At 39.9% G+C, this 26,474-nt stretch overlaps 1 protein-coding gene across 1 annotated transcript in view; it reads right to left on the bottom strand.

The window, feature by feature from the left end:
- The window catches only part of GNPTAB (N-acetylglucosamine-1-phosphate transferase subunits alpha and beta), a 66,921-nt gene extending 40,447 nt beyond the window's left edge, over positions 1–26,474 (bottom strand). The window contains exons 1-7 of the mRNA XM_054033385.1: positions 26,214–26,474; positions 19,018–19,103; positions 9,214–9,333; positions 7,683–7,724; positions 6,189–6,394; positions 5,242–5,306; positions 4,806–4,940 (exon numbers count right to left, since the gene is read on the bottom strand). Coding sequence (XP_053889360.1) covers positions 4,806–4,940; positions 5,242–5,306; positions 6,189–6,394; positions 7,683–7,724; positions 9,214–9,333; positions 19,018–19,103; positions 26,214–26,330 — 771 coding nt within the window. The 5' untranslated portion in view covers positions 26,331–26,474. The remainder of the gene's footprint in view (positions 1–4,805; positions 4,941–5,241; positions 5,307–6,188; positions 6,395–7,682; positions 7,725–9,213; positions 9,334–19,017; positions 19,104–26,213) is intronic.

Below are 26,474 nucleotides of genomic sequence, written 5' to 3'. Positions count from 1 at the left end.
AGGCCAATGCTCAAACCACTGAGCTATCCCTCTCCTGCACCGATAGCAGAGCCAGGACAGAACTCATTAAGCTCCTGGCTCCTAATCATACTCAGTCCTGTAGCCTACATTGTCTTTCAAGCTTATTTGATTATAGACATATTTCTACGGGGTTTTTTATTTATTTAATTTCAAGATCATAGAATGTCAGGGTTGGTAGGGACCTCAGGAGGTCATCTAGTCCAACCCCTTGCTCAAAGCAGGATCAATCCCCAGACTGATTTTTGCCCCAGATCCCTAAATGGCCCCCTGTCCCTTACTCAATCACTGCTTTGTAAACATCACTTTTTCTCAACTCCAGTTTGAGCTCACCTATTACAAGCCATTCAGAAAACTTGTGACAGCCCTCAAGGAAAGACTTTTACAGTCTAGATGGTAGAACTACTATTTTTATAGGTCTTTGGATCCAGAAATGTGTTTACTCAAGAGAAGAACAGATTCTATTAGATTAGAGTCATTAGCATTGGATGTAAATTTATTACCAGCTTCACTTTTTGGTTTCTAATCCCCCTCCCATCTTTCTTTCCCCATATATAGCCACCTTTGCTAATGGAAGTGATTTCAAAATTTGTTTACAGTCCCTTACTTGCAGCACTGCATTGGAAAATAACCACTGCAGGGGAGTGACTGGGAAACTGCATGAGGGTTAGAAGGGCCAGGGAACCATAATTCTGTGACAATTAATGTACATTTAACTTCTTCCATCAGAGTATCTCAAAGCATTTTACAAATTATATAAATAAAGTTAATATAGCAGAATTGTTTCAAATTTAAATACACACTGTAAAAGGTCCTGCTTCACTGTTTGTAGTATGAACCTGTCATCTCTCATCTTGGACTACAAGCTCTTTGAGGCAAGGAGCATCTTTTTGTTTTCTATATACGTGCAGTGCCTAGTACAATGGGGCCCAGTCCTTCACTGGGACTACTAGGCACTACCACAATACAAATAAGGGTATGTCTAAACTACAAAACTAAATCAGCTTGTGCCAGGAGGCTCCGGGTTCCTGGCAGGCTGCTCCACATCCCCACCCCGCAAGGTGCGGAAGAAGCCCCCCGGAGTTTCTCCCCTACACATTCGCTACCAAGAGAAGGGGGAAGCCGCCCAGGGCTTCTCCCCCTCCCCCCTTTCGCCACCAGGAGTGGGGAGAAGTCGCCCAGGGCTTCTTGGCCCACATTCGCCAGGTGCAGGGGGAAGCTGGGCAGCCTTGTCAATTTCATGGCTCACTGACCTGTGAAATTGACATGGCTGCCCTGCTCCTGGCAGGGAGCAGGCAGGGGGCCCCTTGGCTTCTCGCCCCGGCTCCCAGCTGGGATCAGGATCCAAAAGCTGCCCTGAGCTTCTCGCTCCGGCTCCCAAGCTGGGATCAGGGTCCAAAGCTGCCCTGGCTTCTTACCCCAGTTCCCAGCTGGGATCGGGATCCAGCCACCCAGCTCTCCCAGGGAGTGGTGGTAGGAGGTGGTTAGATATATAAGAAAACTGTGTGACATTAGGTATGTATCCTGTTAGCTCCATTATATATCAACCATCCCCCTCATCCCTGTTCCTCTTACCAGGAGCCCTGGAGGCCCAACCTGTCCACTCCCACCCTTTGCTACTTCCTATTCCATACAGTAATTCCTTCTTCCATTATGTCCACCCCACACCAGACATTTAGGATTTTTAGGATTGTGAGAGAAAGGAAAAAAAAAAAAAAGGGGGGGGGGGAAGAGAGCTAATCAGAAGACTGCATTTTAGTCACAGTTCAAAATGTGGGGGCAGGACTCCTGGGAAGGAAAGAAGAAAGGGTCCTCATGTCCAGTCCTCTCCCGGTAGTCTGTGCCATCTCTTGCCATGATTGCGCTCTCATTTTTGCTATGTCCAAAATCAATAATTTAGCCTCACCACACCCGAAGGAAGCATGGCCCTATTTTACAGATGGGTAAACTGAGGCACAGACTGTGCAACCTGCGCATGGTCACACAAAGAGTAAGTGGCAGAATCAGTAATAGAACCATAGTCCTGAATCCTAGTTTAGTGTTCTAATCACTACAAAATCTTCCAAATGCAAAGAGAAAAGAAGTCTAGCCAGGACCTCACATTAACAATGCGAGTCTTCCATAAGAGCATGGCCATACTGGGTCAGATCAAAGGTCCATTCAGCCCAGTATCCTGTCTGCTGACAGTGGCCAATGCCAGGTGCCCCAGAGGGAGTGAACCTAACAGGTAGTGATCAAGTGATCTCTCTCCTGCCATCCATCTCCACTCTCTGGCAAACAGAGGCTATGGACACCATTCTTTACCCATCGTTGCTAATAGCCATTAATGGACTTAACCTCCATGAATCTATCTAGTTCTCTTTTAAACCCTGTTATAGTCCTAGCCTTCACAACCTGCTCAGGCAAGGAGTTCCACAGGTTGACTCTGCGCTGTGTGAAGAAGAACTTCCTTTTATTTGTTTTAAACCTGCTGCCCATTAATTTCATTTGGTGGCCCCTAGTTCTTATATTATGGGAACAAGTAAATAACTTTTCCTTATTCACTTTCTCCACACCACTCATGATTTTATATACCTCTATCATATCCTCCCTTAGTCTCCTCTTTTCCAAGCTGAAAAGTCCTAGCCTCTTTAATCTCTCCTCATATGGGACCCGTTCCAAACCCCTAATCATTTTAGTTGCCCTTCTTTGAACCTTTTCTAATGCCAGTATATCTTTTTTGAGATGAGGAGACCACATCCGTGTTCAAGATGTGGGGGTACCATGGATTTATATAAGGGCAATAAGATATTCTCCGTCTTATTCTCTATCACTTTTTTAATGATTTCTAACATCCTGTTTACTTTTTTGACTGCCGCTGCACACTGCGGGGACATCTTCAGAGAACTATCCACAGTGACTCCAAGATCTCTTTCCTGATTAGTTGTAGCTAACTTAGGCCCCATCATATTGTATGTATAGTTGGGGTTATTTTTTCCAATGTGCATTACTTTACATTTATCCACATTAAATTTCATTTGCCATTTTGTTGCCCAATCACTTAGTTTTGTGAGATCTTTTTGATGTTCTTCACAATTTGCTTTGGTCTTAACTATCTTGAGCAGTTTAGTATCATCTGCAAACTTTGCCACCTCGCTGTTTACCCCTTTCTCCAGATCATTTATCAATAAGTTGAATAGGATTGGTCCTAGGACTGACCCTTGGGGAACACCACTAGTTACCCCTCTCCATTCTGAAAATTTACCATTTATTCCTATCCTTTGTTCACTGTCTTTTAACCAGTTCTCAATCCATGAAAGGATCTTCCCTTTTATCCCATGACAATTTAATTTACATAAGAGCCTTTGGTGAGGAACCTTGCCAAAGGCTTTCTGGAAATCTAAGTACACTATATCCACTGGATCCCCCTTGTCCACATGTTTGTTGACCCCTTCAAAGAACTCTAATAGATTAGTAAGACATGATTTCCCTGTACAGAAACCATGTTGACTTTTGCCCAACAATTTATGTTCTTCTATGTGTCTGACAATTTTATTCTTTACTATTGTTTCAACTAATTTGCCCAGTACTGACGTTAGACTTACCGGTCTGTAATTGCTGGGATCACCTCTAGAGCCCTTTTTAAATATTGGTGTTACATTAGCTATCTTCCAGTCATTGGGTACAGAAGCTGATTTAAAGGACAGGTTACAAACCACTGTTAATAGTTCCGCAATTTCACATTTGAGTTCTTTCAGAACTCTTTGGTGAATGCCATCTGGTCCCGGTGACTTGTTACTGTTAAGTTTATCAATTAATTCCAAAACCTCCTCTAATAACATTTCAATCTGTGACAATTCCTCAGATTTGTCACCTACAAAGGCGGCTCAGGTTTGGGAATCTCCCTAACATCCTCAGCCGTGAAGATTGAAGCAAAGAATTCATTTAGTTTCTCTGCAATGACTTTATCATCTTTAAGTGCTCCTTTTTATCTCGATCGTCCAGGGCCCCCACTGGTTGTTTATCAGGCTTCCTGCTTCTGATGTACTTAAAAAACATTTTGTTATTACCTTTTGAGTTTTTGGCTAGCTGTTCTTCAAACTCCTTTTTGGCTTTTCTTATTACATTTTTACACTTAATTTGGCAGTGTTTATGCTCCTTCCTATTTACCTCACTAGGATTTGACTTCCACTTTTTAAAAGATGCTTTTTTATCTCTCTCTGCTTCTTTTACATGGTTGTTAAGCCACGGTGGCTCTTTTTTAGTTTTTTACTGTGTTTTTAATTTGGGGTATACATAACTTGGCTTCTATTATGGTGTCTTTGAAAAGTGTCCATGCAGCTTGGGATTTCACTTTAGTCACTGTACCTTTTAATTTCTGTTTAACTAACCTCCTTCCAATCAAATTTAGATAGGCAGGCACCAAGGGACAGTTCTGCCAGAGAGCAGACTGCTGTGAATGTGTCTTGGAGAAACTGACACAGCCAGTACTTCAGTTTTTGAACAACTGAAAGGTAGCAACCTAACCTCCACAGCTTGGACAGCCATTAGAGAGACAACTGTGGAAGATTTGTCTTTTGAAAGCAATTACTTGAGGCACTATCCTGATGTATTTCATGACGCAGGAACACAGATGGAAGAAAATAAACTTAAGGGCAGGGGAGAGAAAGATGATGACTATCAGCAATAGCCATAGTATAAGCTTGAAGGTCATACACTGAAGTTTTGGCATCAGACTGGCCAGATCTCTCTGTAAAAAGAATTCCAAAACAATGTAATCAAAACTACTCTCCCCTGCAGGTTCTTACCAGTTTTATTTTTGAGGCCAAGTTCTCTGGTAGTTTTGCTCTTAGCTGATTTGTCTCTTTGAATGTAGCTGAAAATCCACTAAGGAAAGCCAAATCTTGCATTAACACTAAACCGGGTACTTCTTTGTCTGTGGTCTACAAGAAAAATACAATTTCTAGTTAGTTCTGGTTTTGTTTTTTTAAAATCCATAGTGACTCACTCACGTATCTCTTAAATCTTTCTCCAGATTAGAGAGCTAATTTTGACACCTAACCCAACCTCAGAACTAGAATAAGGGTTATTTTAAAAACTCTCTCTCACTACTACACACAAGTGTAGGCAAACAGTGAAAGAAATACTTTTTTAAAATGTATGAAAAGAAAATTAAATTTATACAACATCTGAAAGTTTAATGAACAGATTTAAGTAATTAATTTAACTCTTAAATAAACATACCAAATAACCTCTCCATACTGTCTGTTTGCTGCTTTCTTTTAACATTCCAGAATGGGCATCTTCAGCTGAAATAAATAAATTGTTCCAAAGGTCACCATTTTAGTACATTCTATTAATTAAATTCATCTCTTGCAAATTAAAGCTTAAAATGTTACAAAAAAGAATGTGAATGGGTCACAGAGCCACAAGTTGTCTGCATTACTAATGAATTATTGGTTAGGTGGTGACAACTTGCTTGAAACTATACATTAAGATAAATGAAGAAGTTGTACCTGCTCTGAGAATCTTTTATATAAATGCTAAATACCTAGACACTGTTCGTTCTAAGGTAAAGAATATTAATTTCTGGCAAGTATATAATTTCCTGTTGTACAGTATTAGATCTAGTATTTAGTACAAAAAGAACAGGAGTACTTGTGGCACCTTAGAGACTAACAAATTTATTACAGCATAAGCTTTCGTGGGCTACAGCCCACTTCTTCAGATGCATATAGCTGTAGCCCACGAAAGCTTATGCTCTAATAAATTTGTTAGTCTCTAAGGTGCCACAAGTACTCCTGTTCTTTTTGCAGATACAGACTAACACGGCTGCTACTCTGAAACCTGTTATTTAGTACAATGCATTCAAAAAGGTTTTCTAGGGTTTATTCTCCTCTGTCTAAAAGATCAACTTTCTAAGACTATCTGTACAAGACTGAAAATTTTATCGAATACAGCAATTTACCTGTAATGTCAAATTCATATAACTACTAATCTTAGCAGTGATATAATCTTTTTCAGCAAAGAATCCCCAAAAGCTTTAAAAGTAACTCTGGGAAGAAAGCTAGAGACTGGCATAGGGTAAGAAGTTGTTTGGATAAAGGCCCAGTTCACCTTGCAACACTAGTACCAAGAAAAATATTGGTTTTCCTTCTGATGATTGAAAACACAAACAAACCAGTTCTTACCTTCCTTAGGACTGTCAAAAACAACTACTGTCACATTGGTAGATGGATTTTTTGGTTTTGCTACAAAGAATATATTGTTAGCAGCTTGTAAAGAAGGATGAACAGATTGCAGGTCCTTCAGAGTGATGTTAGCAGGCACAGCAGGGTCTAGGACAAGCATTGGCACTTTAATGCAGTGTGTCAGTAAACACTCCAGGTGCTTCTCACTAGAACAAAATATCAAATGTATACTAAATGCCAATAGAAAATTAACATATTGTTAACATTTGGGAGACACAGCATTTAGAAGACTAGCAGCATTTCTTTGAATACTTCTGACCATGTTTCTCTAAAATCTGCCCCCTGTTATAATTCTAAGTGTCTTACTATTCTGGAAGAAGGAAGAAGGAAAGAGAGTTGTTTTGCTAAAAAAAATTCTATGGCTATAACTTTAACTCATCTACATTATCGCTGACCTCATCTCACCACTACCACAAAAAAACCCAGAAACAATTTAAAAAAAGTTCCTGTTTACTGTGTTAACATTTGTAAAAACTGTGGTTTAACCCAAATGATCTTCAAACTACAGCAAACCAAGCAAAGTGGCATGCAGAATGGGGAGTGGGGACCTATATTATCCCATCACCACTAATAGCCCTTCATCCCCCAGCTAACCTTAAAAAGGCAGTTTTCCAAACAGCCTATGAGAAATATGGCCCACAATATGGACTATAATAACCAGATCTGCCATCCTGAAATGAGGAATTCCAGAGGGATGATCTTGGTAAGCATCATTTGTTCAGAGAGTACCTCAGCTTTCTATCCCCATATTTTTAAAACATTGAGTCACGTTCATATCAGAAAGACCATTCTTGCTGGGGAAAGCCCAGACAGTGACTAAAAATCTTCACACAAGCATATTATGAAGCATTTGGAATAAAGCTTTACACACAACTCGTACAATTAAATTTCAGATTTTATTCCCTTTGTCCATATAAGGGAAATATTGTGGAAATCTTTACATAGCTCCTGAGACCTATGACCAAATAGAACAAAAAAGCTGCAATGTAATATCTAGAATGCAATACATATCAACATGATACCTCTATATTATATGCAGTTACATGTGACACTATGCAGGTAGAAGGAAAGGTGAATACATTATAAAAGAGAGAATCTTTAATGCTTTTGGGTGATTATAGGACTCTGTTTAACATACATTGGGCCAACCTTTAAAGTGTAAATTATGTGTGAACAGAGACAACAAGTCCACAATTTCTAAACATCACAAACTTTCACTTGTGGAGAAGCACACCCATTTTCACAATATTCCCATTATCTTTGTTCAGTGCACATATTTATGATTTTAAATTGTTTGAAATTATACAAAATATAAGAATGCACTGGTCACCAGAGACCAAACATACCACATAAACTGACAAATTAATTTCAAATGAAAACGTAAGCCATCTCTTGCTCTCTTTTACTTCATTATTTAAGGCCATAAAAATTTACCTTTTCTTAGGTGGTTCTGTTGTATTTTTCCCAAGCATTTCCCTAAACAAAAAATAAAGTTACATTAAATTACACAGAGTCAATTATAAAGAATTTGGGCTGAATATTCAAACATCTGGGCATAGAATGTCTTGTGAAACTGAATGATTTCCATAACAGAACACTTCACTATAATTACTCCAGAGGACATGAAGGAAAATGTATTTGCAGAAGAATGAAACACATGGTCTGTGAGTAAGGTATATGACAGGGACTCAGGTGACCTAAGTCCTATGCTCCAGCCTTCCTGTGAGAGCTTTGGTAAGGCATTCAATTTATGTGTCTCAGTTTCTCCATCTATAAAATGGAGATAATAATATTTCCTTACCTCACATTGGTATTGTGAGGCTAAATTCATTAATATTTGTAAAACATGAATTCTTGGGAGGAAAACTAGATTAGATTAGATTAAATAGATATGCAAAAATTGTAAGGTTATCAGAGCCACGACTGGGCCCATATTGGAAAGCAGCTAGCACATTTTGATGGCTATTGCTATGTAAACAATAATAATAAAGTATTATTAATAAAATGCCACATGCACACTGAATTTCACTTTTCAATTGGACAATTAATGTTAACAGAGCGTAACATATGAAAAATGGATTAACATATCTTTTATTTACTTTTGTTTTGTTTTTAATTCTAATTGAACACTTAACAGCTTGAGTAACAGAACACCTGTTTTAGGTGGTGAATAGATTAGGTAAAATGCCTAAAGAGTTGCACACCAAAAACTGAATCAAGTGTTCCAAGACAACATAACCTGCAGCAGCATTTGTTCTCTGAATAGTGGGCTGCCTAGGGTTTGAAGTCTTTGGTGGGTAATTTTATAACACAGTAAAGTTTAAATAGGTGTGTCCAGAACAAGTTAATACCTAAAAAACTGAAGCCTTGAATGTTGCAATGCATGATTTTTGCAGTTCCCTTGCCCTGTAGAGCTAACTAATCTGTTTTATATCTTCAAGTGAAATATATCCTTCTCTGCATAGTCTTAGCTTTTATGATACTCAAAATTGAACTTTAAAAGGAGCACTCGAGCACAGGTTTTAATGCAAGTTTTTACCAAGCCCAAATACAAAGAAATGTTTCATTGTGTTTTCAAAAAGTTTGGCATAAATAAGGTTTTTCTCTTATTTTAAAAAAACTCTCAGTTTCAGAGTTCTGAAACCAAACCAAAATTAGTTATTATTTGCAGAGAGCCACTTTTGTGCATGGCACTTTAAAAAGAAGAGATATGAGAAGGTCATAATAAATTAGTATTTTCTTTGTATTTGAAAGGTTGCCCGAATAGTTAGCTCTTCATTGCTGAAAGGAGTTTTGAAGGAAGTTCATTTTGATGAAGGCCAAGTGTAAAAGAGCAAGAAAATAAAACTGACAAGTCTTAGTTTGACTGTCCATGCAGAGCAACATGGAAAAAAAAATGGAGAGTATCCATTAAGCATTACTGCAGCCAGCTAGAAACAACTGTCTCCATTGAACAGATTCTTACCTCATTATTTTCTGTTCTTCCTCCATCTGTTCTCTAACCTGTTGTAATTCTTTGATCAGCTCAACATCTGTACCATTCACCCAGGTGTACACCACATCAATTGGCATGGGCAAACAAAGTCTACATAAACCACAAGAAAGAGTAGCATAACCTATTTACAAGAATATGACAGTAGCACGGACTGCATTGTAATACAAAAGACAATTAAACTCATGGACTATGTGTTAAAAACTGAACAAAGTAAAATGCTGCTCTCTGTCTGTGTATTATCTATTATACAAAAGCTTTTAACACAACACTGCAGAAATAAAACTAAGAGAAGGTGATAGACAAAGTGATCATCTGCATCAAACTTAACTAGTGGTCAAAATGTTAGTTATACTCAATGAGAGACTGCTTTAACATGTTCCTATTTCACTCCAATTTTTTATCCAATGACTTTGAATAACCTGTTAAAATAATAGTGTTTGAAATCCTCCACATAAAGATCCAGGCACACTTTTAGTACATGGACTACTCAGATGAGAACAAAACAGTCTGAAGTACAGAGACTATTTGGAATCATGCCTTTATTATTGGTAAATTATATAGACCATGAGAAAAAAGACAAGACAAGGGATGAAATTCTGGTCCCACCGACTTAAACGAGACCAGGATTTCACTCCAGGAGTCTCTCTTGGGTATCGACATTGGGTTTAATTAACCAATAACTAAAGCAAGGTCCACAACAGACTCTAGACAACAGTGGACAAATTCATCCCTGATCCAACTCCAGTGTCTTGAGTTGCACTCCCATAAGGGATCTGGAGCGATTACAGGTCTTCTAGCAAACTTGGTTCAGAAGCAGCAATAGCAGTTTAGAATAAATTAGTAAGAAAATTTGTCCATGCTTACCTGAAAATTTCCTTTCTTCAAGTAATAAGGTCCAGAGATCTGTTTCAATGGGTACTTCAGCCTGCATGTAGCTTGGGGGAAGAACCATATCTGACAGATACTGGCAACAGGGAAATATTGTGCTAAACATATTTTCAGGAAAATTACAATTATTTTTCCTACTGCAGAGCGTAATACATTCAACCTAATAACAAATCCAAATTCTTGGATGTCAATTTCCATTTCTATTCTGGATGATCCATTTGTTTCCAGGTTGGACCGGATCTGTGAACCTTATTACTTGAAGAAAGGAATTTTTCAGGTGAGCACAGATAAACTTCCCTATTTTGCTTCAGGCCAAAGTCCACATATCTTTTACACTGGGGTTTTTGTAGCAGTGTGCCTTTAGGGTGGGAAGCAAGGTCAAGTTTTAAATATGGACATCCAAAATTAGGTAGACTATATATATACGATCTCCATCTTCCCCTGGGTACTAAGGCACAGAGAAGACCTCTGCCAAAAGGACAGATACTGGCAACAGGGAAATGCCCCACCTACTGAAGTGCCCTCCAATTGATATAACTTCCACAGCCAGGATAATTCAAATCTACTTTCTTAAATTACATATTGTGCTAAACATATTTTCAGGAAAATTACAATTATTTTTCCTGCTGCAGAGCGTAATACATTCAACCTAATAACAAATCCAAATTCTTGGATGTCAATTTCCATTTCTATTCTGGATGATCCATTCGTTTCCAGGTTGGACCGGATCTGTGAACCTTATTACTTGAAGAAAGGAATTTTTCAGGTGAGCACAGATAAACTTCCCTATTTTGCTTCAGGCCAAAGTCCACATATCTTTTACACTGGGGTTTTTGTAGCAGTGTGCCTTTAGGGTGGGAAGCAGGGTCAAGTTTTAAATATGGACATCCAAAATTAGGTAGACTATATATATACGATCTCCATCTTCCCCTGGGTACTAAGGCACAGAGAAGACCTCTGCCAAAAGAAAAGAATTGGCATTAGCTAAGACTAGATGCCCAATATGTAGAATTTAGTGAACTAATAGTCATAGGTGCTGGAACTAGGGATGCTGCTTGAAGTGGATTCCGTTATATACACGGTTCACAGTTTGGTTCAATGGCTCTCAGCACCCCCACTACACAAATAGTCCAGCACTCCTGCTAATGCCCATCTAGCTGATCTCAGTACAAAAGACGCCCTGAGATTACCAGTGCTTCTAATGATTGGACTCTGATACTTAACCAAAGAAGGAATGTTTCTTGAATTTACTTAGGGAACAAATGCTACGACAGTTGTGAGGACTACCATTCTGAATTAAAAGTACAATACTGAGTCTTATTAAAGAAACTCCCAACTTAAAATAAACGCTCACCTGATTAAAGATAACAGCCATCAGAAGGCCTGTTCTATTGGCTAGGAAATATAATGACACCTCTTACAGGGGTTCGATTTGGGTAGTGCTGTAAGGAGCAGAATAATTCCAAGATTGTGCTCTATTACCATGCAGGGTGGGAATAAGGTTGATGCCCTAAGGAAGCATTTAATATTGGGATTTGTCCAAAACTTCCTTTTCTGGAACACGCTGAGAACATTATGCTATAGAGACTTGACCAGGCTGCTATAGAGATGGCAGGATGGGGATGGAGCTGAACCCAAAGACCCTTTACTGTACACTCTGGTGTTGGCAGTGTCTGTGCTGTGTGTGATGGAAGTGGAGGTGAACAAGTTGGCGGAGGTCCACATTCAGAGATGAGGTTGCTGGTGTAGATTATGGGGACACAGGCAAGATCTTCCATCTGGCGTGCTGCCCTTCTGGCTTCACTCCTCTGTGTTAAGATGGGAGAGGATGGGCTGCCTGCCCCAGAACCAGTTCTTTTCCAGTCTTGCATGCTTCCCTTCCTGCCAGGGGAGGGAGCTGTAGTGACCACACCCAGCCTGGGATGCAGCTTGTCCATCAGAACTCCTTTCCCACCCAGGGAGGTAACCCTGCCTAACCTGCTGAGAAGGAAACTGCATCCCCACAGAGTCAGTGGAGCTCCCCAATGAGACAACTGTTAAAGGGGTGAGCAGGAGACTCAACCCCTGAACCTTAGACCCTGGCTTTCTCAGCCTTCTCCCCTTGAAGTCTGCAGGGGTGCCAGCCGCTGCAAACGCCTCAGAAAGGGAACTGGAGCTGAGGGGACAAATCTCCTAAAAATGCATGTCTGGGACATGGCTGGAAATTAGCCAGAAAAATTATTAAGATGAATTTTAGCTACAAATTTGGAATAAAGTTTGGAATTTCAATCCAAAAAAATCTATGCAGCATGAGGGTATGGCAGAGCCTGTCACCATGGGAGAAGAGCAAACTGGAGGGAATTTCAGGAGGCAAGGCCTTCCCTTGCTGCCAGTGACTTGCATGGCTGGTTCTGCCCCCACCCCAGCTACCAACAGGCTGATGTACCCACTGTAATTGATCTGTGTACCTTAACATGAAGAACAAGTATTTTAAACTTCCTTTTGGGGTTTTGCATTTTAAGGGCTACATTCTGCCACCATTACTCGTGTGGAGTAGTATCTTGCATCAAGAGTTGTCCTATGGATAGGATACTAAACACATTCAGGGTGACAGACTGTAACCCTAAGATTGGATAGCCCTGTGATAGTATGACCAATTAACATCACAAATTTTCTCCCAAACCACATCATTGTGTGAGAAAATTTGGTGACCCTGAGATGTCAAAATGCCCCACACTTCTACTGTCCATAATCTTTACCATGATAGCTTTTAACTTTGGCTTAATCAAAAAAACTACCTGATTCAGAATAATGGTGTTCAGTCATCCTGTTCTATCCAAGTCAACTGCATAAAATAATTTAATAATGTGCATACACTTGAGACAAAAACTTGCACTTACAACCCAATGCAATCCCCCCTGAAATCAGAAATCAACTCCACTGAAGCAGAATTTAGTCCTTATCTTTCATTGTTTCCATCTAAACTTGAGTTTTTGTTTGTTTTTTTTTAAATTAACACCCTCCTGTATAATAGTCTTTCAGCCAAAAAAGAAGCCAGTAAGGTCTGAATTTATAACAGACTTTTGTTAAACATTCAAACACCAAAAAGTACTAGCTAAATAAATATAGGGTTTGTTTCAGACAAATAAAAATGAACTTCAAATACTGATCTGGATTCAACAGGTTTGACTAGTTTGAGTTAGGTTCAGTGCCTCTACAGAATTTAGTTTTAGCTAAGCAAATTATATATTTATCATGTCTACTCAAAGTCTTGAAATGCTGACACTCAATATTAGGCTATTTATTATCTCAGAGCACTGTATTACTTTTAATCAATAAGGCTTGCATAAATTTCTTAGTGAGATTGATAGACTTATGTTCTCACATGAATGACATGACACTCATGCCCTGAAAAAACAAACAATTTCCTTTTGATCTATCAACTGCTTTTAATATTGTTCACCACAAAGTGGTGTTGGCAAGAATAGATGGTATTTGAAGGGGAAAGAACAGAATTGTTCAACAGGACAGACATTACTGCATAATTGCTCCATTGTCTCAAGAGCTGTCTCACATAGCCGTACTGCAGGGCTTTAGTCTGTCACTCCTGTTTAACGTGTATGTGAGGTTGCTAGAAGAGACTGAGAAACTATCTGGATTGCAGTCCCACCAGTATGCTAGAGAAACTCAACTCTACAGCTCAGCTTTACCAGACCTGGAGATAAAAGTTTAGTTGATTGGTTTTCCCAGCGTCTGGTCAGGTGTGAGGCCTGAATGAAAGTCAGTTAGCTGAAACTCAGATAAGACAACGGTCATGCTGGAAAAAATCAACCACAGAAAATAATTTTCTTCAGTTGTTCACAACCTAAAGGTGACTTTTAGATCTTCAGCTGCTTCTGGGTGTTCAATATAGCAGTGGTGGTCAACAATGTTTTCTATCTTCACTTGGCTTGGAAGTTGCAATGGTTCCTTTTTTATGCCTATTCCACCACAGCTATCTGTGCTTTTGTCACCTCTGGAATGGATAACTATCATGCAGAATGCATTAGACTACTCCTGAAACACACAAAAGCTCTATTTCTGGGGAATACAGATATTCACTCTGCAGGGTGTGTCACATGGAGTATATTTCACCTCTGCTTCACAGAATTGCACTGGCTTCTGATATATTAATAGGTGTAATTTAAGGTGTTTTTGACCCATCAGATCCATCATGGCTTAGAATTTGAGTAACAAGAGCTCTTTTTGTGGGTTGTGACTGGATGGATTATTTAGGCAGACAATCCCTAGAGTTGTATGTCTAGCTCCTGGGAGTTTTAAGTGGAAGGGCCTTGACTCTAGACTTTGCCTCCCTTCTTAGTCCAACGAAGCCTAAGTATGTTGACTTTCTGGGTATAGTGCAAGGCCTATTAACTCACTCTTCTTTTGAGGAGCTGAATTGAAAAATAATCCCAATTCCAATTCTTTCTTAAATTATAGGAGATTTTTAGTGCTAGTTTTGACTGTTAAAATGTATTATTTTAAACTGTCACTAACACTACATATGGATATATCATTATATCAATTAAAAATACAGTATAAGCTACTATAATTAAAATGGGCCTATTACAGTGCTGCCATATTCAGCCACATCATTTGTAAATAAAATTAGGGAAAGAAACATTTTATGATTATATGTATTTGGCTATAAAAATATTATGTCTCAATTATAATACTGGTTTGACAAGTCTGTTCTCCATTAGCAGGGAAAATAAAACAACCAGTGTCTACAAGATTAGAAAAATATCAACACAATTTCACTTAACTGTTTGTATGTGCATAATCTGAAGGCTGCTCTTAAAATTGTTTCCAAACTCTCATCTATACCTATTTAAAAAAAAAAAAAAAAAAACCAATTCCATATAAACCTAACATTGTTGTGGAATTAATAGTTACCAATAAACACTAATAAAAAGTAAGTATTTTACAGAGGTTATACATAGTAGAGTACAGTGATTAACTATCACTAGGATTATTCAATAGAATTAAGGGAGAAAATTTTAGTTCTTCAATCAATCTTTTTCCAAGTTTTTAGGAAATTTTGCATTGCCTCTTCAAAAAATAACTTACAGACTTTTACATCTCAAAAGGTATGTTATCGTATTATTTAGATGAAATTTAAAAGGGGAAAAAAAAAGGCTACTTCAGCATCTTCCTCCTCAATTGCTCAGTATAAAGTCTCTCCATGAGTGTTCTGCATAAAGCGGATCACTTTACACATCTGATGTGGAATTTAATATTAAAAGAAACTTTTAAATTTGGGAGGTTTCCAGACAATAAAACAATTGTCTTACTTTTACCACATCTCCTTCTTTCCCCCACATGGCCCCACTTTCCAATTGCCGGCCAAGGAAGTTGGGGGGTCAGATCTTGTTTGACCAGGAAATGGGAGCTGATAGATTCATAGATTCTAGGTCTGGAAGGGACCTCGAGAGGTCATCGAGTCCAGTCCCCTGCTCGCATGGCAGGACCAAACACTTTCTAGACCATCCCTGATAGACATTTATCTAACCTACTCTTAAATATCTCCAGAGATGGAGATTCCACAACCTCCCTAGGCAGTTTATTCCAGTGTTTAACCACCCTGACAGTTAGAAACTTTTTCCTAATGTCCAACCTAGACCTCCCTTGCTGCAGTTTAAGCCCATTGCTTCTTGTTCTATCCTTAGAGCCTAAGGTTAACAAGTTTTCTCCCTCCTCCTTATGACGCCCTTTTAGATACCTGAAAACTGCAACCGTGTCCCCTCAGCAAATTCCCATAGCTCTGAAGAGGGATTTAGTTACAGCTATGGGAATTTGTTGCTTCTTCCATTGGAGATCCAGAGCCTGCCAGCTGGTTCTATATTTGTGTGGTGAGGCTCACAGAGTCGATAAGACTCTCTTAACTACCTTCACTTGCTGGCACAGTCCTACTACAAGCCCTAGCTCTTTTCCTCCTCCTCCCCCCATCAGCTTTCCAATTTCTTCCCATCTCCCTGAGCCTAAATTACAACTCTGCTACTCCATTCCCTATGCCTGGAGCCCCAATCTGTTCCTTCTTGGCTCCCCATCTCCTGTGTCTTTTTCCCTCCCCAGCCTCACTCAACATCTTCCCCCTACCTCCCACCTATTTGTGGCCTTCGCTTGTTGTGTCACATTAAATTTAAATTGTATGCTCTATGGTACTGGGCAGGGATTATCTATTCACTTGCTTTGTCTGGCACCTAGCGCTTTTTGGCACACTCAAATATTATTTGGTCATGTTCCAGAACGGCATACAATATAAATTCAACATGCCACAAGCAGCAAGGGTTGTTAATAGATGGAGAAGGAAGAACAGAGGTGAAAATCATACAATCATACAGTTAACGTGTAGATTCTCACATGCAAGACTGAAGAAGCAAGTTAAGATTATTAATGAGAGGAGGAAAGTGACCTGGTGAACAGTTTTGTGGTAAACATTATACATACCACAGACAGCATGAAAGGAAGACAAAGAGAAGACAAGGAAGTGATATTGAGGCTAATGTGTCTCATGGGTAGGGTGACCAGATAGCAAGTGTGAAAAATCGGGACGGGGGTAAGGGGTAATAGGCACCTATATAAGACAAAGCCCCAAATATCGGGACTACCTCTATAAAATCGGGACATCTGGTCACCCTACTCACGGGACTGCTGAAAGAGACCAGGCTGCAGATGAAAGAAAAGCTGCAATGTTGAGCCTTAAAGGCAAGAACAAGAAATTGTCCTTGTCCTTACAACTATTTAGTACAATTTCTTATAATTATTAATAATGAAATCACCAGTTTTTTAAATCACTCGCAAAATAAAAATTTGTACTGTTTTTTTAAGTATGTGTTCCTATGTACATAAGACAAATTTTAACTTTACGATGTTATTGAAGAAAATCACATCATAACGTATAATAATTTGTCAAGTAATGGAGATATTCTTTTATTGTTTTTAAAAGGCACTATACCAGATATTTAAACAAAGTAGAAAATGTACTAGCATGTTCCCAAAAACTGTACTGCTCAGTGCTGTAAACTGCGTGATCACTTGATATCTGAAAGAGATGTGTTTTACTTTCCGTCCCTTTAAATATTTGTTTACTTTCAGGAGAACAATTCTCTCAAGCCCAATTTGTTGTGGGTCCCTCCTTTTCATTCAGTTTAATTTCAGAGCATAAACCCAGACAGGATAGAAAGTATCAAAATCAAAACTCCTCTATCTACAGGTTATACAAAAAGCACATCATGTCTGTAAAATCTCACAAAAAGATTCCACCAGCCCCACACTGATTCAGCTCACGTGCGAAGGATATCCATTTAATCATAGGATTAGGTAACAAGGAAGGCTTGAACTACTGCAGCTGACAGATGCAAGAAAAATATATCCCTAAACCAAAGTCGTTTTTGGTATGCCAATTCCAGGAAAACTGCAACATGGAGTAGCTAACTGTATACAAATCACCTGACAAACCTCCCAATACTGCGGACCCCTTCCTATCACACCTGACAGAGCAAGTGTAAAGGCCAGCTAATGAACTCAAAATATTGAGTAGCTCTGGTGCCCACTATGAAAATTTTAGGACTTGCTTAGTCACCAGTCCCACTCATTCACTGATCCTTCAGCTCAAGAGTGGCAAAAGTCTCCTCTATAAGGAAGCATTCCCTGAAAAACCAAAGCAGAAAAGAATTAGGCTGCACACTGCAAAACAGAAAACTGACTATAACCATAAAACAGTGCTGAGATTTGCATGCCCTTTTTGGACAGACCCTACTGTTTTATCTAGTGACAGACAGTGACAGGCATTTTAGAAATGGATATGGATACCAAAAGACAGACCAAAAAGCTCTATTGCATAGTTCTGCAGAAACATTTCATCTCTAAACTAATGATTATCATCTATAAGAGCGACAAAAGTGTCCACTTTCCTTTATCACTGATCTTTTTGAGGGTGGGGAGATAAGCGGAAGCAGTGGGAGGTCTAACGCACTACAACAAAATGTACAGTAGAGCGCAATCCTGTACTAGCAGGGGAACAGACTACATGATCTAACCCTCCCTCCCCCCGCCAACTAATTTCCATGGTCCTACGACCCAACACATTTTAACTCTGATTCAGCATCTGGTTTTCAGTGAGGTCCTCTTTTTTAGACAAGTTTCCAGATGAGTTTATTGAGGCTAAAAGAAACCAAATTACTTACCCTAAGTAGCTTCTCCCACATTACAGCCCACAGGCGTACTGACTTCCTGAACAGTAGACCCCATGATTATTCAAAACGTGAACTAAAACACCGTAAGAAGCCTCCCAAGAGTTGTCACAACTGAAAAATAACTATTCATATGACTCAGGCTTCACTCTGATGTGACCAGTTTCTCTGATTTAAAATCATTCAGTTTAAAAGGTCCTCTTTCTCCATGCTTTGTGACATTTTCCACTTAATAATGACCTCCATGCAAGATGAAGGAAAACTTATAACATATGGAAAACAACACTTCCTGAGATGTTAAAATAAACCAAGTTGGAACTTTACTTGTATATTTATATGCACACACTTTAATATGCAAAATTAGTCACTTTTCCCTTCTGCAGTGCTAAAAAGAATTATTTTGTTCATTCCAGACTGAAGTGCTAATGTAGTGTAAAAAATGCTATTAAACAAGTTTAAAATCTGAGTTCTCATGTCACTATCACTTCCAATTTACATTTTCTGATTTAATACATAAAGTGTAAAAACAAATACAACTTTAGTACAGACTTAAAATTTGTAGGCGGAAAAACATCCAGCTTTACAGTATGTTACTGTATCTTAAACATCTGGCAAACATACACAATAGCTAAATATGCAACGCTATAACCCCAAGAGTTATACCAGAGCTTACCGATTCTGAAATGATTTGCCAGCAATGTTGTCTCTATAAGAATCAAACAAAACATGATACTGGTCTCGACTCCACTCCAGGACAACCTACAAAGAAAGAAAACTTGGAGTCACATTCTTTTTAAATTAGAATTAATGATAATTTACTTATCTTCCTTCAAACCCTTTACTATTTATATATATATATATATATATATATATATATATATATATATATATATATATATATATATATATAAAAATTCAAGTATGATGTGCACGTTAGTACACACGAACTGGAAATTAATCAAAGAAAAAAATGTCATATTTAATCTCCAAACACAGATCAAACCTGAAACCCAGGACACACTAAGTAATGACAGAAAGAGAATGCCCACAGACTCTAGTTCAGCTGGGAGACATAAGGATTGCCATATTAGATCAGACCAATGATCCATATAGTCCATTATCCTAGCTCTGACAGAGTTATTTTTTTTACTCTCCAATTTGTCCACATCATTCCTGAGGTGTGGCGCCCAGAACTGGACCCAGTACTCCAGCCGAGGCCTCACCGGTGCCAACTAGAGCGGGACAATTACCGCCCATGTCTTACGTATGACACTCCTGTTGATACACTCCAGAATGGTATGAGCCTTTTTCACAACTGCATCACATTGTTGACTCATATTCAATTTGTGATCCAGTATAACCCTCAGCTCCTTTTCTGCACTACGACCACGCAGCCAGTTATCCCCCAATTTGTAGTTGTGCATTTGATTCTTGTTTACTAAGTGTAGTACTCGGCACTCGTCTTTTATTGAATTTCATCTTGCTGATTTCAGGCCAATTGTACAGTTTATCAAGGTAGTTTTGAATCTAATTCTATCCGCCAAAGTGTTTGCAATCCTTCCCAGTTTGTCATCTGCAAATTTTATAAGCATACACTCTACTCCATTATCCAAATCATTAATGACAATACAGAATAGTACTCCACTAGACACGTGCTCCCAGTTTGACAGTGAATCATTGATAACTCCTTTGAGCACAGTCTTTTGACCAGTTGTGCACCCACTTTACAGTAATTTCATATACACATTTCCCTAGTTTGCTTATCAGAGCATCTTGTGGACTGTGCCAAAAGCCTTACTAAAATCAAGATATCTCACATCTACAGCTTCCCCCATCCACTAACCTACTACCCTGTGAAAGAAGGAAATTAGGTTGATTTGGCATGATTTGTTCTTGACAAATCCATGTTAGCTATTACTTACAACCTTATTATCCTCTAGGTGCTTACAAATTCATTGTTTAATAATATTTCCAAGTATCCAAGTTAGGCTGACTGGTTTATAATTCCTTGAGTCTTCTTTGCTCCCCTTTATAGGGACAGGTACTATGTTTGGCTTTCTCCAGCCCTCTGGGACTTCACCCATCCTTCATGAGTTCTTGAAAATAACCACTAACAGTTTTGAGATTGCTTCAGCTAGTTCCTTAAATACCCCAGCGTGAATTTCATCAGGCCCTGCCGACTTGAATACTCCTAAATATTCTTTAATGTATTCTTTTCCCCTAGTCTGGCTTGTGTTCCTTCCCGCTTCATTGTTAATATTAACTGTGATGAGTATCTGGTCACAATTTACCTTTTTAGGGACGACTGAAGCAAAATGGGCATTAAGTACCTCAGCGTTACTGATGTCATCTGTTATTAGCTCTCCTTACTCACTAAGCAGAGGACCTTTGTCTTTCTCTTGCTCCTAATTGCTTTTTCTGTCCCTTGCTAGATATAATTGATTTTGTGCCTTCACTTTTCTGAATATGTCCCTGATGGCTTGGGCTAGTCTTTTGTACTTCTCCTTAGCAATTTGTCTAGGTCTCCACTTTTTGTAGGATTCTTTTTTTATTTTCAGGACACTCAAGGAGTTCCTGACAGAACCATATTGGCCTCTTTCTAGTCTTCCTATCTTTCCTTCATATCAGGCCAGTTTGCTGTTGAGCCTTAAATATAGTCTCTCTGAGAAACTGCAAGCTCTCCTGGGCTCTTTTTTCCCTTAGTTTTTCTTCCTATGGGACTTTACCTACCAGTTCTCAGAGTTTACTAAATAGTTACCACAAAAGGAGATTCTTTCCTCCCCCCTCAACATAATACGACTTTTTAAAATAATTCTTAATGCTTCATATCAATTATTCACCAGGCTGGGTGCCATTTATATGGTTGTATCTTCCTTGCATTACAAAAGAACATCGAACTACAAAGTAAGTTATTTCTCCAAGCTAGCATTCACAGAATACAACATTTCTAAAGCCACCTCCACAATGAGCTGTATCATTCACCACCAAAGTAATGACAAGCCTCCTATTGACTTACATGGGTAAAGGATCGGGTCCAGTGTCAACTTATTTGGGCCTACCACAAGCACATATAAACCCCCTTCCAAGTCTGCAAAAAAAAGGCTCTTTGCAACCAAAACCATGCCGGTCAATTCTCATCTTTCTCACACACGGAGACAGAATTTACAAAATGAGCATAATTGGTCATTGTTATTTCAATGTGAAGGTAAATAAATGCTTATCTTAAAATAATACAATGCAAAAAATCTGTTTTTCATCTAAGTCTCTTCCCTCTCTCTCTCTAGCAGATATGCTAGTCTCCTCACAGTCTCAGAAACTAGTTTAACACAGAACTAAGATGGCAAATAGTATTTTTTAATGTAGATGTTATTACTAATAATGATGAATCCAAGCATAATCTACACTTAAGAATTGAGATTTTATTGTCTCTGAATTCTAATTATGAATACAATTTTTGAGAAAGAAGAGGGTTAACTGTGCAAATACTTTTGTCACTTATATCAGTTAAACCATAAGGACCTACGTAAGTGTCACCTTACAAAAACAAAGATTTATGAATCCCATGTCAACTTCACTAGCTGCTTTGAACTACTAAAAGCAATGATAAATTTTAAGATAAATGTCATGTTTCTCACTCCTGACATACCCTTTTTTCTATGAAGAAGGCAGCCACATTCTGTTATTTGTATTACAGTAATGCCTGAGGAATCTAAGACTGGGGTCCCACTGTACTAAGTGCCATATGAACAACTAGGAAGAAAGTCTCTACCCTGAAGCTATTGTATCAGTAATCCAAATATGTCTTTCGCTCATGTTCCATCTACACAGGGCTTTGAACAAAGCTGAACCACCAAGAGAAGCTCAGTCAAAAATTGTCTATAACCAAACTCTGCCATAATGAAGTTCAACAACCATGTTCCAACCAAACCATGGGCTGCAATACTTAAACCAGGTTATAACACTTATTGGATACAAAAAAGTTTGAACTGTACTTAAACTGCACTGGGCTTTTCAACTCATAGATGGAGCTTGATGCCAACAAGCCAACTTTCACATATTGCTGCTACCAGTATGTTGTCAGTTTTGAACAATTTGCCTTATCTACCCATTTTACTGGCAGCACTAATGCCTACTGCGGTGGATTTACAGCAGCCAAACCCAATTTTGCTTAATTGCAAGTGCCACTCTGGCATCAGTATTAAGTTTTGCAATAGGATAGCAGCCTCTCTCTGTTTTATAATTGCATCACAAACAATAGCTATAATTAAAGTACTATCACCCCAGTTCTGATAGCTCAAAATTTTCTACGTCTTTTTATGCTTGGTGTCTGCCCAAGGGCTAATTATTTCTGGAAACTTTACTCAAACACAATTCAGCCATTTTTAAGTACGAGAAGAGTGACAAAAATACACTCTTACCACTAAAATACATGTGACTGTTTCTGAACAGCTCTAGTGCTTAAATGGCTGAGGGGTAGCGAGATGAAATGTGCAAGGAGACAGCTCTCACTGATAAACAATGCCTTTGAGTGATTTTGTGAAGATCTGTTGTGACTTGAACAAATAGTGAGCGAAAAGCACATTTCAGGCAGGTGAAGTATATTTTGCACTAATTTTTGGCCAGTTTTACCAGTATTCTAAATGGAACAACAATAGCCATCAAATCAAAATATCAATGAAAAACGCAAAAAGTTTACTCAAACTTCCACCACTTTGTCTCTGTTTTTCAATCAGCTCTAGTTCTAAATGAAAGAAAACTCAGGACCTGTCTACAGAGCCCCGCCTTCTGGACTATGGGGATCTGAATAGCCATGGACACCGAAGTGTCCCCCCGTGTGGATACTGCAGCCGCAAACTAAGCGGTTCCTAGTTCACCTTAATGTAATCCTGTTTGAAGAGGACTACATTTAAAAGGTACCTATTTCGCATTAACATAGTCCTCTTCAAACAGCATTACATTAATGCGAACTAGGAACCTTTTAGTTCATGCCTGCAGTGTCCACGCAAGGGAATTACAGCACAACACTTCAGTGCCCACCACTATCCACACCTCTATAGTTCAAACCAAGGGGCAGCGTAGACAAATTCTTAGTCATGCATAAATAGGTGGCTAAATGCATTGCACAGTGAATTCATTCCCAAGGTGTTCGGCATAAACAAAGGGGGGAGAGGGGGTTATAGCTGCTTGTCCAACCACGTCTTTGGCATTTCCTGACTTTTCAGTGCTGTTAATTTTAAAATTCCTAAATGTCGTTTATTCTAATGGAATTTTATCTAAGATGAATTCCTCCATTAAACAGAAGAATTAATTCTGTTCATCTTATAAACTGATAATTATTGACATAGACAAGCTTTTAAAACTCAGGTATATAACCACCATTTGTGGCAGATTTCTCATCCGTTATTAGATGTACACATTGGATTTGGGATTTCTAACTGCATATCACATGCAAACAAGTACATGTTTTAGTTTATTTTTAGATATGATTTTATCACCAGGAGTTGCAAAGGACAATGTAACATATACATTGCACAATCACTAGTCAGTTTCAGAACACAGGAAAATTTGTGGTAAGACACTGCTCTAAATGAATGCACAATGAAATAACACTGCCCCCAACATGGGCTTTCAGCCTCTTAGCATCCATTTTACAAAAAGGTATACTTACCCGCCACAAACATTCTGTTTGATAAAATCTGGATACATTCCCTAAGAAATCCTCCCAATAGATATCTAGGTACAGTTGAGAAACTGCTAGAGGACTGGGATCTTTAAGATCTGAAGGGTATTTTTATGTTGCATTTGCAGGCCAGTGTTCCCTCTGAGTCTATTTGATTTTGACAATCCCCTAAATTTGTAGTTGTCATTTTCAAAAGCTTGTGTTTATTTCTTTTTTGATTGTGTTGACCTGATATATAATTAAGAGTGCTTAGTGTATCTGTGCACGTGCAAATCATTCCAGGCAGTTCAGTCCATTTGTTAGGAAAAAATTAAGTTGCATACTATTTTCGGAACAAAAATATTAAAAATGATAAAAGCAGGACAGTCAAAATACTGAGGATATTGGTGAGCAGCAGGAGGTTGGAAATACTGAATTCAGTTCTCCCTATTGTGGTAACAGCTGGCCATTCAAAAATGGCATTAACAGAGCTCTAAAGAGAACTCCAATCAGCCTGCCCTGATAAAAAAAAAAAGTGATAATAAGTCATCTGAAGAGGGAGGGGATGGAGGTTATACAAGCAAAGAAACCAAGGCCTCTGAGAAAGTGCAGATTGTACCCAGTCTCTCACTGCCCAGGCCTGCTGAGACCATTCAGCACTGAAAGGCCCTTTTCTTGACATTTAAAATTCACACAATATTTCTGAAATGGACCAAAAGAAGAATGGCATTTTTCAGTAAAGACATACAGTATATTAGTTCCCTGTGTTCTCCTGCAAAACAAAACTGTACGTGCTACTTGATTATAAAGCTGCTTCAATTTTCAAAAATTTCTATTTTACCTTGAAATATTAAACTGCAATACAAATTGCTTTCATGATGCAGGAGTGCTAATCAAATTGGGGCTACTGTCAACAAATGCTAATCACATTTAAAATCTAAATCCTGGTGTGTGTTGGGTTGGATTTTTTTAAACTAATCCTTTCACAAGCTCAAGAGTCAACAAGAACTACACCCCACCCAGATATCATACTGTCAGCAATATCAAATCATCATCATACATCTTTTCCTTTGCGTTATCTTGGTATCAGAATAGTAATTTCAGAGCAAAGTGAAACTGCTTACAAAACGGCAGCGTCTAACAAGGTTCTGAGACCAGGGTTCTATTCCCTAATTGTTCACTGACCTGCTGTTTCACCTTGGTCAAGACACTTCATTCCTTTGTACCTCTGTCACCCTTCCCTCCCTTCCTCTTTCTTGTCTACTTACACTGTAAGCTCTTGGAGCAAGAATGTCCCTGGCTATCCCGGAAAAGAGGTGTATTTTTAACATATTAGCTGTTTTGATACGTGTTAAGAGCTGTGTGTAGACTAGGCAATTGTGGTTTTAACATGTTACCTGATCAAGTTGAACCCTACCTGAGACTTATTTACACTGCGGTGGGAAGTAATTCACATACTTAAGATAAGTGTTGAAAGGGAGAAGCAAGAGGGAAGGTTGGGGAGGCAAGGGGCACAGTGGTGCTTCAGGGCATATGCACTGGGTGGGTTCTGCCAGGGTGCTCAGAAGGGATGTGGGGGCTGCTACGGGGCATAGGGTGCTACAGAGGGAAGGAGACGAGGACTGTCACTCAGGGGCGTAGTACTGCAGGGCACATGCACAAGGTGGTGCATCAGGCAGGAGCACCACAGATGGGGCTGGCTGGGCACATGTGGCCGAGGGGGAGGGAAGCAGGGCACTGCATGGGGTGGGTGCTGCAGGGGGGCAGGGGAACAGGTAAGATGTGGAGGGGAGGGGGCCGGGGGAACATGGCACACGTGCAAGTGGGTGCTGCAGGGGGAGGGTGCTGCAGGAGAAGGGGAGCATGGCACACGCACAGAGTGGGTGCTGAGGGGGACCAGGGCACACACATGGAGTGGGTGCTGCGTGGGGAGAAGGGGCCGGGGGAGCGGGTAAGACGCGTGGAGGTGTGCTGTGGAGCGGAGAGGAAGGGGGCCAGGGAAGTAGGGCACGCGCGCGGCGTGGGTACTGAAGGGGAAAGGGGAGCAGGTCAGGCGCGGGAGGGGGGTACTGCGGGGGGGAGGGGGAGCAGGACACGCGCGTGGGGAGGGTGTTGCGGGGGGAGGGGGAGCAGGGCACGCGCGGGGGGGGTGCTGCGGGGAGGGGGAGCAGGGCACGCGCGGGGGGGGGGGGGGGGCGGCCGTTACTGACCTCTCCGAACTGCAGCGCGGAGACGAGGACGAGGACCAGGCCCCCGAGGCAGAGGCAGGGCCCATACCTGTGGGACAGGCAGGTGTAGGTCTGTCTCTGCAGGAGCTTCAGCAGCATGACCCGCCGGCCACCATCACCCTGCGCCGCCCGCGCCGCCCGCTCACCGCGCTGCCATGCGCCGGGGCGGAGGGGGCCGGGTCCCAACAGCTGGCCGCCGCCGCCGCCCGCTGCCTCCGCCTCCAGCCCGGCTCATCCCCGCGG

This window comes from Malaclemys terrapin, chromosome 1, assembly GCF_027887155.1.
Source record: "Malaclemys terrapin pileata isolate rMalTer1 chromosome 1, rMalTer1.hap1, whole genome shotgun sequence".
Taxonomy (NCBI): domain Eukaryota; kingdom Metazoa; phylum Chordata; order Testudines; family Emydidae; genus Malaclemys; species Malaclemys terrapin.
Note: the sequence above shows the minus strand (reverse complement) of the source record. Positions and strands in the feature narration are given on the sequence as shown.